The following is a 16927-nucleotide window of genomic DNA, read 5'->3' as shown; positions in this document are numbered from 1 at the left end:
TTCACAATAATTTCATAACTGTCTATGTATTTCTAATAGTATATCAAATCAGTAATTTTTTATATAACTGTATAAACTACTCTGAAAAGTTATTATTCCAAAAATGAAACCTTCATCTGGTTGTAAATATTAAGATTATACCAGCAAGAATGAGTTTTTCTGTAAAAAAAAAAAAAAAAGATTTAAATCAAGTGTTACTGACTAGTGATTTAAATCGTGATTTAAATCATGATTTAGATCAATTTGATTTAAATCAAATCTACCCTGCAACAGGGCATAAAACCCAGTATTTTGTAGAACATTGGTGGAGGGTGTCAGTAGCATAATGTTGCCATCAAGGTACCTATAATGTGTCTAAGGATGAGACGAGCCCTGATCTTTACTTCTGTAGAGTGAGAGTGTCACAAGGTGTCCTTGCAAATAAGAGACAGTGTTCTGCTGGCATTTAGTACATGTGGTTAAGGGGCAAAGAAACCTTCCCAAACATATTTTATACAGTACAGTGGTACCTCAGGTTACATACACTTCAGGTTACACACTCCGCTAACCCAGAAATAGTGCTTCAGGTTAAGAACTTTACTTCAGGATCAGAACAGAAATCGGGCTCCAGGATCGCGGCAGCAACAGGAGGCGCCATTAGCTAAAGTGGTGCTTCAGGTTAAGAACAGTTTCAGGTTAAGAACGGACCTCCGGAACAAATTAAGTAACCCGAGGTACCACTGTAATCTATACTTCTAAATTCTATGGCTTTCCTCACCCGGTTAAGCCCCCTCAACCACATGGCCGCATCTTCATCAACGCTGAAACTTTTGTCTGGGAATGCCTGTCGCTCTAGACTCCCAATTCTCTGTGAAGCTACTGAAGCATTGGGCCACACAACCCAGTTCAAAATATCGAAATTGGCTGACAGTTCCCCGTCTCCATCCAAATACACTCCATCCAGGGAAGTATTGTAAGATCCAAAGCTTCTCAAAAAATGGTGAAACTAGAATGACAGAGAGAAGTGAGTGTCCTATCCTTCTGGAATTGTACTCCATCTTTAGTTTTGCTTATAGGCATCTATTAAAACAACAACCCACGGTCCATTTTTGAATCCCTACATTCTGCATTGGCATTTTGGGAAAGGCTGACATTCAAATCAATGGCACCTATGGGTGTTTACTAATACTTCCTATGATGCCCATTAAATATCTCTGTAAATATCCCCACAAAAGTTTACACAAGACTCTTCCTGTTTGTACAGGCCAGGCCTCTCTTATGCAGAACATTAATGCTTAAACTTGCCAACATTTCATTGGGTGCCAAGAGTGGACACTGTCAGGGACCGTGCTGAGGGCTGCACTGAGGAGGAATGGTGGGAGCCTTCCCCCCCCCCCTGCTCCTGATCAGGATTCCAAATGTTCCCAGGAGCAGGAGGACAGTATAGATTTGAAACAGTGGTTTGCAGAGGGACATAGTTCAGAAGGCAGAAGCTGGGAAGTACTGGATGGGGAATAGCTAGAAGGAGAAGCTGGTTGGACAGTGTTCTCGAAGCTACAAACATGAGCCTGACCAAACTGCGGGAGGCAGTGGAAGACAGGAGTGCCTGGCGTGCTCTGGTCCATGGGGTCACGAAGAGTCGGACACGACTAAACGACTAAACAACAACAAGGAGGAGAAGCACTGGGAGAGAGAGAGTTAACAGGATCACTTTCTCTAGAAAGCGTTCATCCACTCAGCCCAAGGTCAAGAAGAGCTGATAAGGTGGCAGCACAGAAAGCACAGTGGTTGAGGGATCAGGTTACAAGATGTGGTAGTGACATGGGTGACTAGGGACGAAGTGGGTAGAAACCTTAATTGGGAGCACCTTCATTCCTAGGAAATGGATTCTTTGTTCTCTTGCTGTGATCATTACAGCTTCTAACTGGTAAGAAGACTCCTCTCCCTTTGTTCTGCTTATCTACTGCCAAAGTGGGGAGGAAGTCAATTCCCTGAAACCTGACAGACACCCAGCTTCCCTTATATTATGAACAGAGGAAAGGTGTAAAGAGCCTTTGCCTATGAGTGAGCATGGTGGTGATGTGACATAGGTATCATTCTCCACAATGATGAGGTAATTGATAGGGCATACCCAAAGGGCAGGACTATAGTTACGCAGAGGGAGGTTTGGTTGAACATTAGGAGGTGAACATTGTTGTTGTTTAGTCGTTTAGTCGTGTCCGACTCTTCGTGACCCCATGGACCAGAGCACGCCAGGCACTTCTGTCCTCCACTGCCTCCCGCAGTTTGATCAAACTCATGCTGGTAGCTTCAAGAACACCATCCAACCATCTCATTCTCTGTCGTCCCCTTCTCCTTGTGCCCTCCATCTTTCCCAACATCAGGGTCTTTTCCAGGGAGTCTTCTCTTCTCATGAGGTGGCCAAAGTATTGGAGCCTCAGCTTCACGATCTGTCCTTCCAGTGAGCGCTCAGGGCTGATTTCCTTCAGAATGGAGAGGTTTGATCTTCTTGCAGTCCATGGGACTCTCAAGAGTCTCCTCCAGCACCATAATTCAAAAGCATCAATTCTTCGGCGATCAGCCTTCTTTATGGTCCAGCTCTCACTTCCATACATCACTACTGGGAAAACCATGGCTTTTACTATACGGACCTTTGTTGGCAAGGTGATTTCTCTGCTTTTTAAGATGTTGTCTAGGTTTGCCATCGCCTTTCTCCCAAGGAGCAGGTGTCTTTTAATTTCGTGACTGCTGTCACCATCTGCACTGATCATGGAGCCCAAGAAAGTAAAATCTCTCACTGCCTCCATTTCTTCCCCTTCTATTTGCCAGGAGGTGATGGGCCCAGTGGCCATGATCTTCGTTTTTTTGATGTTGAGCTTCAGACCATATTTTGCGCTCTCCTCTTTCACCCTCATTAAAAGGTTCTTTAATTCCTCTTCACTTTCTGCCATCAAGGTTGTGTCATCTGCATATCTGAGGTTGTTGATATTTCTTCCGGCAATCTTAATTCCGGCTTGGGATTCATCCAGCCCAGCCTTTTGCATGATGAATTCTGCATATAAGTTAAATAAGCAGGGAGACAATATACAGCCTTGTCGTACTCCTTTCCCAATTTTGAACCAATCAGTTGTTCCATATCCAGTTCTAACTGTAGCTTCTTGTCCCACATAGAGATTTCTCAGGAGACAGATGAGGTGATCAGGCACTCCCATTTCTTTACGAACTTGCCATAGTTTGCTGTGGTCAACACAGTCAAAGGCTTTTGCATAGTCAATGAAGCAGAAGTAGATGTCTTTTTGGAACTCTCTAGCTTTCTCCATAATCCAGCGCATGTTTGCAATTTGGTCTCTGGTTCCTCTGCCTCTTCTAAATCCAGCTTGCACTTCTGGGAGTTCTCGGTCCACATACTGCTTGAGCCTTCCTTGTAGAATTTTAAGCATAACCTTGCTAGCGTGTGAAATGAGTGCAATTGTGCGGTAGTTGGAGCATTCTTTGGCACTGCCTTTCTTTGGGATTGGGATGTAGACTGATCTTCTCCAATCCTCTGGCCACTGCTGAGTTTTCCAAACTTGCTGGCATATTGAGTGTAGCACCTTAACAGCATCATCTTTTAAAATTTTAAATAGTTCAGCTGGAATACCATCACTTCCACTGGCCTTGTTATTAGCAGTGCTTTCTAAGGCCCATTTGACTTCACTTTCCAGGATGTCTGGCTCAAGGTCAGCAACCACACTACCTGGGGTGTACGAGACATCCATATCTTTCTGGTATAATTCCTCTGTGTATTCTTGCCACCTCTTCTTGATGTCTTCTGCTTCAGTTAGGTCTTTACCACTTTTGTCCTTTATTATGGTAATCTTTGTACGAAATGTTCCTTTCATATTTCCGATTTTCTTGAACAGATCTTGGTTCTTCCCATTCTGTTGCTTTCCTCTATTTCTTTGCATTGCTCGTTTAAGAAGGCCTTCTTGTCTCTCCTTGCTAAGGTGAACATTAGGAGGAGCTTAAGAGAGAGGTCTGAAAGATTATTACTCTCTCATAGCAGAGTTAGCACATGGTGATAGCTGCAAGCATATTAAAACATGGTTAGATTTACATCTGCCCCCATCCACCTTTAAACAAATCCCCACACAAAAACCTAGAACAGAATAAATCACAGAGACTTAGCTTTGCAATTAGGTGGATATTTTACTCCTAGGGTTTCTTGAAGCTACAAGAAATGACTACTGGCAGTAAAATGAAGATGAGAAAGGTTCCAAACAACTAAAAGGAAAGCACGTTGTTTCCTGCCAGATGGGTGGGGTATAAATAATAAATTTTTTATTCATTATTATTCCTTACAAACGGATCATGCAATACTTGGGTTAGCAAAGATGTGGGCTATAAAATCTCATTTTAGAGAGATTCCATCCATTTACAGGTAGTCATGTCCACATGGCTCCTTCTTGATCCAGGAAGCACAAAGACATAAGAGACTGAGAAAGGGGGAAGCAGAGTCTGCTGAGAGCCTGAAAAGCCACACTCACTCTGCTAACGGGCTGAGGGCCCAGGTTAGCCCTGTCATGCACACAAGTGTGAGCCAGTAACTGTATATTACAACTGCTGGCTCTCCCTGTTACGATATGGATACAACGCAGCTGCAGACTGGCAGCTTGGTGAAAACATCACATGATGTGACTAGCTGTGGGAAAGAATCTTCTCGGAAGTTCACAGGCTACTCAAAGCTGTGTTCTGTGTGTAATATGAGACCTTCCTGTTGCGTATGTAAAGGAAGACTTTGCCACTTGCTTGAAGGAGACTGAACTAAACGGATGTGTTTATTGTAGAGCTGTAATGTCAGAAATAAACAAGATGTAAAGGACTTTCTGACTATTCTTCTTTCCCCTGCGAAGGGGGAGAAGGGGGTGTGCATTTTCCACGCTGGGAAATGTCGCCTATCAAGGTCTGCCTGGACTGTCTGGGATTGCAGCCAGAGTAGATCAACCGATAAACAGTCCGGGAGTCTGGGAGAGTTGCCAAATTCTCCCGAGGTCTTCAAGGTGAGACTGGACCACCATCTGTGGGGAATGCTCTCAATCTGAGTTTCCGCCAAAGTGCAAGAGGCGTACAACCTCCTCCCAACACTATGATTCCAAACTCCATAGTTCCATATTGGAGCTATTTTATCGTTTTCAGTGGAGATAAAAGGGCATACCTGCCATGCTTGCAGCTTCTGAAGCCCCACCTTGCTTCCTTCAACCAACATCACCCACTTGAATCTGGATGAGTATGCAGCATTTAAGGCATGCGCCAGGGCATGGATACTCCTGTAAGCATTGTAGTTGTCTTGGGAGAGAGCTGGTGCGAGCATATCCAGGGGCAATTTCTGTTCACATCTTTCCCGTTCTTTCACAGACAACACATGCTTCTTAAAGAAACAATGGAACGCCTTCTTCAAGTAAGGAGTGACGTGACTCAGCTTGAAATTGTCATGTTTTGGAATATACTTTGTCTGGATTAAGAAGGAAAAAAACCAATGGCTGTGCTGGAAGAGAAACTTGCTGTCAGACAATGTTGAGGTGAGGTCCCACAAAGCTGTTGTGATCCAAACCTTCCCGTCAATAGGCTGTATAAACAGTTTGAGTATTATATTTATGAGGTATATCCCATTGTAGAAAGAGCGGATTTCTGCATAATAAACAAATACGTTGACTTCTTTCCATGGGAGAGCTGAATCAAGGGTCATTGACAAGTCAGGCACAATCAGTTCTGGGAATCTCTGTGAGACGGCAACACAAATATCATTTGAGGCAAGTATAGGTGTCAAGGCACTCAGGAACTTTTCTCCGTTGTCATTTTCTGGGGCAAAGAGACTGACCCACGTCCATCTGAAATGCAGGAGCAACTTGACAATCCCTGTGTATTGGTATTCATCTTTTGGGAGCATCCGGTAGAAAAAAGGGAACTGAGTTTTATCATTGCGGTCATGGGAGACAAAACTGTAACTAACCTGGTAAGGAACGTAAGAGATGAATGTTTCGCTTTGTTTTCAGGGCAAAGCTCAGAAACCTGTTGAGCTAAACTTACTAATAAACTGAAGAGTGCATGTGATTAGGGTGAATGAATACTTAATATTCATATACCTGAAGTATACCTGAAGGAGTGTCTCCACCTCCATCGTTTTGCCTGGACACTGAGATCCAGCGCCGAGGGCCTTCTGGCGGTTTCCTCGCTACGAGAAGCCAAGTTACAGGGAACCAGGAAGGGGGCCTTCTCGGTAGTGGCGCCCGCCCTGTGGAATGCCCTCCCACCAGATGTCAAAGAGAAAAATAACTACCAAACTTTTAGAAGACATCTGAAGGCAGCCCTGTTTAGGGAAGCTTTTAATATTTAATAGGTTATTGTATTTTAGTGTTCTGTTGGAAGCCACCCAGAGTGGCTGGGGAAACCCAGCCAGATGGGCAGGGTATAAATATTATTATTGTTATTGTTATTGTTATTGTTATTGTTATTGTTATTACACTGCAAGGATAAGAAGGCAAGATCATCACATCAGACAAAGTGTGGCTGTTTTCTCCCTTGTCCACATATTATCATTTTGGATTTACTCTCATTAGTCCACACTGGTGCATATTTGAGTTGATAAAGAAGACTTAGCAACTCCTGTACCTCAATATTATGAGGGGAGGGAAATTTAACACAACTTATAAACTGCTAAAATACTATAACACACACACACACACAGAGAGAGAGAGAGAGAGAGAGAGAGAGAGAGAGAGAGCGCTAGAGAGGTGAGCAGAAGTTTTATCTCCTTTACAGCCAAGGGCCTTTTAAAGCAAAATGTAACACAATTCACACCTGTGGAATTTTGTAGATGCCCAACATGTTTGAAATATGGACAGATAGCTCAGAGTCAGCCCCTTCAAGGACAGCCAGCAGGTCATTCTGCCTTCCACACCTGTAGTTTGGAATATTTGCATTCCCAGTAGATAATAGGTCTGCCATGGCATCGTATGTGATTCTTGCATTGTAATAGTTCTCAAAGATGTTGTAACCCAGGGTGATGTTGGGCAAGATCCTGGGATCCTGGTTGATCTCATGAATGGCAAAAAGGAATGCCAGATTGTCGAGTAAATTTGTTTCCCGTCTTCTGCAAGGAAGAATACACGGCATCATAGTATCACCCTCTATTTAACGAAACTATTCTTTATTCTGCAACTTGAAGGGTATTTCCAGGCGATTGGAAACCTCTTGAGATTAATCTTAGAATGATGCTCATGATCCATCAGAGTCAGAAGCCCTATAGATTTATATTGGTACGTAATGCCCTTCAATACTTCTTGTGACTGGTAACGTCTTGGGGGTACACATACTGTTTCCATTCCAGTCGCTGCGTGTCCTGTTACTTCCTGCTGAAACCCTGTAACGTCCTTGCCACAATAATAATAATAATAATAATTTATTATTTATACCCCGCCCATCTGGCTGGGTTTCCCCAGCCACTCTGGGCGGCTTCCAAAAGAATATTAAAATACAATGATACATCAAACATTAAAAGCTTCCCTAAACAGGGCTGCCTTCAGATGTCTTCTAAAAGTCTGGTAGTTGTTGTTCTCTTTGACATCTGGTGGGAGGGCGTTCCACAGGGAGGGCGCCACTACCGAGAAGGCCCTCTGCCTGGTTCCCTGTAACTTGGCTTCTCGTAGTGAGGGAACTGCCAGAAGGCCCTCGGTGCTGGACCTCAGTGTCCGGGTAGAACGATGGAGGTGGAGACGCTCCTTCAGGTATACTGGACCGAGGCCGTTTAGGGCTTTAAAGGTCAACACCAACACTTTGAATTGTGCTCGGAAACGTACTGGGAGCCAATGTAGATCTTTCAAGACCGGTGTTATATGGTCTCGGCGGCCGTTCCCAGTCACCAGTCGTGTGTGTGTGTGTGTGTTGTGTTATTATTTAATCTCACATTAGTGCAAGGGTGCCCATCGAGATAACAATAATAAATATTAAAGATATGTAATCACTTGAAAGAATCAGTTAGGCCTAGGATTAAATTGGGATTAAATAAATAAATAAGAAAATGTACGATAAGAAAAGTTAGGAAATAGGACTATGACTGTGATATGCTTTTATGAAATAATGATATTGGAAACTGCTATATATAATTTATAAGAAACACAGATGGAAGAGATTTGAGGAAGTCAAGTAATATGTTTATGAAGATGGATTTTGATTAATTAATTAAGTTTTTGTTTATGTGGTGATTTGATGTATTTTATGTTATATGTTCTTTTTCCTTTTTCCTTTTTCCGTTTCATTCTTTTTTCTTTATTATTGTTGGTTCTTTCTTCTGTTATGTTTGTGTATGGAAAATAATAAATATTATTGTAAAAAAGAGATAATAATGATGATGATGATGATGATGATGATTTATTTATTTATACCCTGCCCATCTGGCTGGGTTTCCCCAGCTGCTCTGGGCAGCTCCCAATAGAATATTAAAAACACGATAAATACATCAAACATTAAAAATTTCCCTAAACAGGGCTGCCTTCAGATGTCTTCTAAAAGTCAGATAGTTGTTTACTTCCTTGATATCTGATGGGAGGGCGTTCCACAGGGCAGGTGCCACTACCGAGAAGGCCCTCTGCCTGGTTCCCTGTAACATCACTTCTTGCAATGAGGGAACCGCCAGAAGGCCCTTGGAGCTGGACCTCAGTGTCCAGGCAGAACGGTGAGGGTGGAGACGCTCCTTCAGGTATGATGGCAATAATGCAACATCATTAAAGGTAAAGGGACCCCTGACCATTAGGTCCAGTCGTGACCAACTCTGGAGTCGTGGCGCTCATCTCGCTTTACTGGCCGAGGGAGCCGGCATACAGCTTCCGGGTCATGTGGTCAGCATGACTAAGCCACTTCTGGCGAACCAGAGCAGCGCACAGAAACACTGTTTACCTTCTCGCCGGAGCAGTACTTATTTATCTACTTGCACTCTGATGTGCTTTCGAACTGCTAGGTTGGCAGGAGCAGGGACCAAGCAACGGGAGCTCACCACGTCACGGAGATTTGAACTGCTGACCTTCTGATCGACAAGCCCTTAGGCTCTGTGGTTTAATCCCACACAACATCATTAGAGAAGCACTAATACTGTATCAGTGACATGTTGCAGAATGCACCCATTTGGAGGGACCCTCAGTGGCAAAGCACAAGTTTTTCCATGCAGAAGGTGCCAGGCTGCGTCCACAGCACTTCCACTTAAAAAGAACTGGGTGGAAGGCGATGTAAAAGATTACAACTGTAGGAGACCCCAAACAGTTTCTGCCAGTGAGAGTAGACTGTCACAGGTGATATAGACCAAGGACTCTTACCTGGTAGAAGGCAGTCCCTACAGCTGCAATCAAAACAGACTCAGGAATATTTTACTAGGCAGTTACATGCAGTTTAACTAAAGACAAACCACTTTAGTCTGTCTTGGATTACATTGTTTGAAAGCCAGCAGCGTTGTTGTTGTTTTTTACTCCTTTATATTAAAATTATGCTGGGGGCAGGGAATAGCTTAGTTCTTTTTTTAATCTGTTATCATAGTACAGTGGTACCTCAGGTTAAGTACTTAATTCGTTCCGGAGGTCCGTTCTTAGCCTGAAACTGTTCTTAACCTGAAGCACTGAAGCAGGACCTGGAGGAATTTTACCCTTATGCTCTTCATATAATCAGTTATCCATATAATCAGTTATCAGTTATCAATATATTCATATATATCCATATATAACCAGAGATTTTTACAATGATTTTATAATCCATGTTTGAATCATGAAAGCTTCTGCTTAGCTTAAAAGCAAATTGCTTAAATCTGCAAGGTGAACTTTGTCCCAGTACCTCCTTGCTCTCTCCCTATCTCACTAAACAAGAAGGGAAGCGATAAATCTGATGTGCTGGTACATTTCCCTCCTTGTCCAGACAAGGTCTGAGCAGTGAAACAGGAAGGTGCTAACCGCAGAATGTCCCAGTAACAGATGGCCGCATGGGAGTAACTGTTAAAGTTCCTTTTTGCCTTAAGTTTCTATTTCTTAGCATAAAATCTGGGGGAAAGGTTGGACTGGTGTTCAAACCAAAAAGGAGAAGTTGGGAGAGAACTCTTTGTACGGTCAGGAGCAAGGCTTGTATGCACTCATTGGCTTATTTTGCTGCCGTTCACAATTGTATCCTATTATGTCATGGGTGGTGCTGTGGGTAAAAGCCTCAGTGCCTAGGACTTGCTGATTGAAAGGTCGGCGGTTCGAATCCCCGCAGCAGGGTGCGCTCCCGTTGCTCGGTCCCAGCGCCTGCCAACCTAGCAATTCGAAAGCACCCCTGGGTGCAAGTAGATAAATAGGGACCGCTTACTGGCGGGAAGGTAAACGGCGTTTCCGTGTGCTGCGCTGGCTCGCCAGATGCAGCTTTGTCACGCTGGCCACATGACCCGGAAGTGTCTCCGGACAGCGCTGGCCCCCGGCCTCTTAAGTGAGATGGGCGCACAACCCTAGAGTCGGACACGACTGGCCTGTACGGGCAGGGGTACCTTTACCTTTATGTCATGATCTGTGATGTATGTTCTCAGGTATAAAAGCCCCTGGGCGATAGGGCTCGGGGCCCAGTCTTTTGGAAAGGATTCCACTGGGTCAATTATTGCTCAGCAATAAATCTCACTTTCTTTTTCTCCACTGCTGCGTCTGTCAATTCTTGGACTCTATTTGAGTTGGTCACTGGTACCTTAAAAATCCTTGCAAGAGCACCACTTTAGCTAATGGGGCCTCCTGCTGCCGCAGTGCCACTGGAGCACAATTTCTGTTCTGATCCTGAAGCAAAGTTCTTAAGCTGAAGCACTATTTCTGGGTTAGCGGAGTCTGTAACCTAAAGCGTATGTAACCTTAAGCGTATATAACCCAAAGGTACCACTGTATACTGTTTAAATAAACCTTACCAGCTGGTGAAAAAAGCATGCTTGGAACTAGATGATGATGTCCGTGATTGTTCAGAATCATACCTGGTTGGCAAATCAGGGGGAACATTGGGAGAAACTTGGATTTATCAGGGACACCTGTCAGGATATAGCCATGCTCCCTTCTATCACTGCATTGTTACTTACATTTTAATGTGGATCAGAGGAGTCTGGGAGAAATTGCTTGGCTGGACAATAGGATTGACCGTAGATGTGATCCCGCCGATGAGGTGGTCACCTGCTCTGTAATAATTCAAAGGATCGTATTGATCTGTCACTAAATTCAATGGGCATTTTACCTGCAGCACCCCACAGGCTACACAGGGGAGCAGGAGCAGCAGCAATATTGGGGTGGGCATGTTTGCTACAATCGCCCACCTCTCTTTGTCCTGTTCTCTACGAAGAAGTCAAAAGAGACTCAATTCAGATGGAGTCTAGCCGGTGCTTCTGATATTAAATCTGATATTAAACTGCAGTGGCAGCATCCCTGCCTGCCTCAAACCCCAGCCTAAGTTCTTGGAGGTACAGGGTATATTTATGCACCATTCTCTGCTATTTTGGTGCAAGAAAATTGCTTCCAATTCTGATGTTTCTGTTACCAGCATCAAATGTGACCCTTGGGCTTTGGCAGGAAGAGGAATAAATCACCATGATTTCCATAATTATGAACTGGAAGAATTACCTGTGCCAAATCTCTGCGGCTCCATACACAGGTGCCTGACTGGAGGAAAACATATTTGTGAAAACTCAGCAATGAGCTCTAAACTTTTCCATGGTACAATTTTGGGGTGCGGGGGAGCATAGGGAAGTTTAGCAAGAGTTTACTGGAACTGAATGGGGGGGGGGATACGAAAAACTAGCCCATCTGTGAAAGATTTTTAAATAATAAAAATAATAATATAATATTTATGATAAAAATGCTGGTTGACTGCAAAAGGCAGGGGAAGCTAGTCTCAGAAAGACACAGAGAGGCAATGAGATGGAGGTTTCCAATATTAGAAGCGCTGGGAAAGGCAGCCGTATATATATTTTTTTCATTGATAACTTGTGCATCCCTAATTTCAACAGTCTTGATGTGTTCTCATTGAGCGGGTATCCTTGTGGAAAGTCCAAAGTTCTGAAAACTTGTGGGGAGGGGCATTTCTGGCACCTTTTTCCCTAGGAAAAAGAGCTGATCAGACCCATAATAAAGCAAACCTTAAAAGGGTCAGGTTTAGGGCTGCCACCCATCTTGTATAAAACAGGACAAGAAAGAAGATTCCACCTAAACATTAGGAAGAACTTCCTGACAGTAAGAGCTGTTCGATAGTGGAATTTGCTGCCAAGGAGTGTGGTGGAGTCTCCTTCTTTGGAGGTCTTTAAGCAGAGGCTTGACAACCATATGTCAGGAGTGCTCTGATGGTGTTTCCTGCTCGGCAGGGGGTTGGACTCGATGGCCCTTGTGGTCTCTTCCAACTCTATGATTCTATGATTCTAGGATTGTCCCTTAAAGGTAAAGGAGACCCTGACCATTAGGTCCAGTCGTGGCCAACTCTGGGGCTGCAGCACTCATCTCACTTTATTGGCTGAGGGAGCCGGTGTACAGCTTCCGGGTCATGTGGCCAGCATGACTAAGCCGCTTCTGGCGAACCAGAGCAGTGCACAGAAACACCGTTTACCTTCCTGCCAGAGCGGTACCTATTTATCTACTTGTACTTTGACATGCTTTCGAACTGCTAGGTTGGCAGGAGCTGGGACTGAGCAAGGGGAGTTCACCCTGTCGCGGAGATTCGAACCACAAACCTTCTGATCAGCAAGCCCTAGGCTCTGTGGTTTAGACCACCAGTGCCACCCGCGTCCCATAACATTGTTAGGTTCCTCTTAAACTAGTTCCTGCAAGCTTTGCAGTCAAGCCATACCCTTGCATACGTGAGACTCACCTTACCGATAATGGGTCCAGCAGAATTTCTACCTCAGAAGGCACCACGCAAGGGAATTTAGGTCTGGGGACATAAAGCACCCCTGACCAGATAATTCATTCAGCATTCTCTGGAAGGACATCTCACAAGGCCAGTCCCAAGTAGAGAGAGTGCGGGGATTCGAACTGCCGACCTTCTGATCAGCAAGTCCTAGGCTCTGTGGTTTAACCCACAGCACCACCCGCGTACCATTTTTATGTAAAATGTTGTGTCCTGTATTGATTCAATACAGGACAGTTTGTCCTGTATTTCCCCTATTTCTGCTCTGCTCCTGTACACTCTTTCTCTCGGCCAAGTTAAGGATCCTCTCCCAATGCCCCCCCCATCTTTTCTAGGGGGAAGCCACTGCCAGCTTGGCTGAAGAAACTGCCTCTCGCTTCTTTCATTTCCTCCCGCCCCCCTTGCTCCCTCTCAGGTTTAGGCAGCCATCTGCCTGGGCCCTGTCCCTCAGAGGACAACGGGAGACTAAGTCTCTAGAAACAAGCTGTTTTGTGTCAGTGTAGCCGAGAAGCCCCAATCCTGAACATAGTTGTCTCCAACAACTAGTGTGGTGTAGTGGTTAAGAGCGATAGACTCGTAATCTGGTGAACCGGGTTCGCGTCTCTGCTCCTCCACATGCAGCTGCTGGGTGACCTTGGGCTAGTCACACTTCTCTGAAGTCTCTCAGCCTCACTCACCTCACAGAGTGTTTGTTGTGGGGGAGGAGGGGAAAGGAGAATGTTAGCCGCTTTGAGAATCCTTAGGGTAGTGATAAAGTGGGAGATCTGCATTGGCTCCCAGTATGTTTCCGAGCACAATTCAAAGTGTTGGTGCTGACCTTGAAAGTCCTAAACAGCCTCGGTCCTGTATACCTGAAGGAGCGTCTCCACCCCCATCGTTCTGCCCAGACGCTGAGGTCCAGCGCCGACAGCCTTCTGGCGGTTCCCTCATTGCGAGAAGTGAGGTTACAGGGAACCACACAGAGGGCCTTCTCAGTAGTGGCACCCGCCCTGTGGAACGCCCTCCCACCAGATGTGAAGGAAATAAGCAGCTATCCTATCTTTAAAAGACATCTGAAGGCAGCCCTATTTAGGGAAGTTTTTAATATTTAATGCTGTATTGTTTTTAACACTTGATTGGGAGCTGCCCAGAGTGGCTGGAGAAACCCAGCCAGATGGGTGGGGTATAAATGAATGAATGAATGTTATTATCAAATCCAAACTCTTCTTCTTCCATGATATTTGACAGAGGAGGGTGGGAGAGAAATAGCCTCCCCCAAGTCTTGCCCTCCCCTTGCTCCCTAATATTTTTTTCTCTCCTTCAGAAACTTAACATGCAAACAAAGCTCATCCCCTCATCAGAATATGCCTATTTTATTTTTACCTTGGACTGCATGTTATTTCTTTACAGTTCTGCATATGTGTGAAAGGATCATGTATTTCAGCTCTGGGTAGCAAAGCACAGACAGATGTGGCAAATTCCAGAGGGGACATCCGGTTAGGTTGCAATAGGTTGCAATGGATTGCTTTCAAGTCATTTCAACACCTGTGGGCCGGGGTGGGGAGAGAACTTGTATCAGGATTGCATAAGTCCTCTCCTCACTCCTGCATGCAAAGTGGGAATTAACAGTGGCTTTTTCAAGATATCCCCATACTGCAATGTGTGTCTGCAATGCCAAAAAAGAGGTAAGTGTGGACCATGCACATCAGGAAATAAAACCTGAGCCAGAGGCTATACTTCTCCCTTCAAGAGAAAGTATGGGGGTGCTTCCTATCTCTTGAATCCAAAACTACTGGCTTTGCTTGCTCTCTGTAGAAGAAGAAGAAGAAGAAGAAGAAGAAGAAGAAGAAGAAGAGGAGGAGGAGGAGGAGTTTGGATTCTTATCACTACCCGAAGGAGTCTCAAAGCGGCTAACATTCTCCTTTTGGCCCAAGGTCACCCAGCAGCTGCATGTGGAGGAGCGGAGACGCGAACCCGGTTCTCCAGATTGCAAGACTACCACTCTTAACACTATGGCTCTCAGCGAGTGAGACTTGATGAAGAAGAAGAAGAGTTTGGATTTGGATTGCAAGACTACCACTCTTAACCACTACACCACACTGGCTCTCAGCGAGTGAGACTTGATGAAGAAGAAGAAGAGTTTGGATTTGATATCCCGCTTTATCACTACCCTCAGGAGTCTCAAAGCGGCCAACATTCTCCTTTCCCTTCCTCCCCCACAACAAACACTCTGTGAGGTGAGTGGGGCTGAGAGACTTCAGAGAAGTGAGACTGGCCCAAGGTCACCCAGCAGCTGCATGTGGAGGAGCGGAGACGCGAACCCGGTTCACCAGATTATGAGTCTCTCGCTCTTAACCACTACACCACACTGGCTCTCTAGATCCCTCTAGATCCCTCTAGTCTAGCACTAGACTAGATCCCAGGACTGCTGTGCTGGAGAAATTTAAAAGGGGTTCCTAGACTGAAGGTCTCCCGCCCAGAAACCAAGAAGAAAATAATGGAGTGAAAAGACAGGCCTTTATGGAAATACAAAGGCAGACAGGGACAGCCTCACAAATGAGGATGTGAAGAAGCACATCTAAAGCTATGTTCAATATACACTTCTAGATTACATTTGTGATTTCATTTCACCATCAAAGGATTCCAAGAATCAGTTTCAACCCATGGTCATCATCCTGAACCAAGTATCACATAGCTCTTCCGATCAGCCCTCATCATAATATCATGTCTTTGTTTGTTGAGACACTGATTTTCCTATTCATTAAATGGCTCCCAATATCCTCTTTCATCTACCTAAATAGCAATTCAAGATGAATCACAATTATCATGCCTAGCCATGGGCCTTATCAGTGTGCCTAGGCAATGATTCAAAAGAAAATGGAATCAATTAACGATAGTTTTATGAAATGATTATTTTCTCCATCATTTCTACAGCTCTCAGGGGGAAAGCGCCATTAAACTCCATGGGATCTACATATGAGTAACCATGCAAGGATGGCTCCATCAGCCCCAGCTCTAACCTGCAATGTGAACAGGCGACAGGGTTGTATCAGCCCTTCTGTTGCACCTCCATACAAGGTGGGAATAGCAGTAACTTCTTTCAAGGTACCTCCATCCTGCAATGTGTGTTTGTAATGCCTTAAAAAGAAAAGTCTGTGTGGCCCATGCTCATCAAGAAATAAAACTTGAGCCTCAAAAGACTCTATGCTGCTCCCATCAACAAAAAAAGTATTGGGATGCTTCGTATCTTGTGGAGCCTGAATCCCAAACTACCAGTCAGCTTGCTCTTGAGCACTCTTACTGTATGGAAAGTTGTTTTGTTTTTAAAACTTTCCAGCAGTTTTCCATGGACCGATATTTTGAAAACCCACCTTTAATATCCAGGATCCACACTGTTAAAAAATGGTGTTATCAGTGAGAAATTAATCCCCCGTACTTTCTAAAATTTACTGCTATGGCGGGTGGGGAGAGCACTGGACCTTATGCCAGATAGTATGTGCCCCATTCTCAAAAGACAGTGTTCTCACATTTCTTTCCAGTGTGAATTATCTGGTGCTTTCTATAACTCGCACTGTAAGTAAAACATTTCCCACACACGGTGCATTTATATGGCTTCTCCCCTGTGTGGGCTCTCTGGTGGACGACCAACGTAGACTTGCCAGGATAACATTTCCCACACTCAGGGTACTTATGATTTCTGCCCCCTGTATGGATTGCCTGATGTTTCACGAGGTGTGAGTTGTGTTGAAAACATTTTCCACACTCGGTGCATTTATAGGATTTCTCTCCAGTTTTTTACTTCCTTGATATCTGATGGAAAGGCGTTCCACAGGGTGGGCGCCACTACCAAGAAGGCCCTCTGCCTGGTTCCCTGTAACCTCACTTCTCGCAGGGTTGGGAACCGCCAGAAGGCCCCCGGAGCTGAACCACAGTGTGCGGGCTGAATGATGGGGGTGGAGACACTCCTTCAGGTATACTGGGCTGAGGCCGTTTAAGTCTTGAAAGGTCAGCACCAACACTTTGAATTCTGCTTGGAATTGTACTGGGAGCCAATGGA

The 16927-nt window shown here is 44.7% G+C and overlaps 1 protein-coding gene across 3 annotated transcripts in view; it reads right to left on the bottom strand.

The window, feature by feature from the left end:
* LOC308469415 (vomeronasal type-2 receptor 26-like) overlaps nucleotides 1-12209 on the bottom strand; it is an 18268-nt gene extending 6059 nt beyond the window's left edge. Inside the window, exons 1-4 of one of the 3 annotated variants that reach the window (XM_080991846.1) lie at nucleotides 11616-12209; nucleotides 11081-11176; nucleotides 5174-5846; nucleotides 758-985 (exon numbers count right to left, since the gene is read on the bottom strand). In XM_080991846.1, coding sequence (XP_080847972.1) covers nucleotides 758-985; nucleotides 5174-5846; nucleotides 11081-11176; nucleotides 11616-11668 — 1050 coding nt within the window. In that variant the 5' untranslated portion in view covers nucleotides 11669-12209. Of the gene's footprint in view, nucleotides 1-757; nucleotides 986-5173; nucleotides 5969-6816; nucleotides 7393-11080; nucleotides 11177-11615 lie in introns of those variants that run through there. The other 2 variants (XM_080991845.1, XM_080991847.1) reach the window with 2 other exon arrangements.
* Nucleotides 12210-16927: the final 4718 nt, after the last annotated feature.

This window comes from Podarcis pityusensis (assembly GCF_964106645.2).
Source record: "Podarcis pityusensis genome assembly, chromosome: 2".
Lineage (NCBI taxonomy): Eukaryota > Metazoa > Chordata > Lepidosauria > Squamata > Lacertidae > Podarcis > Podarcis pityusensis.
This window is presented reverse-complemented; position numbering and strand designations above follow the sequence as displayed.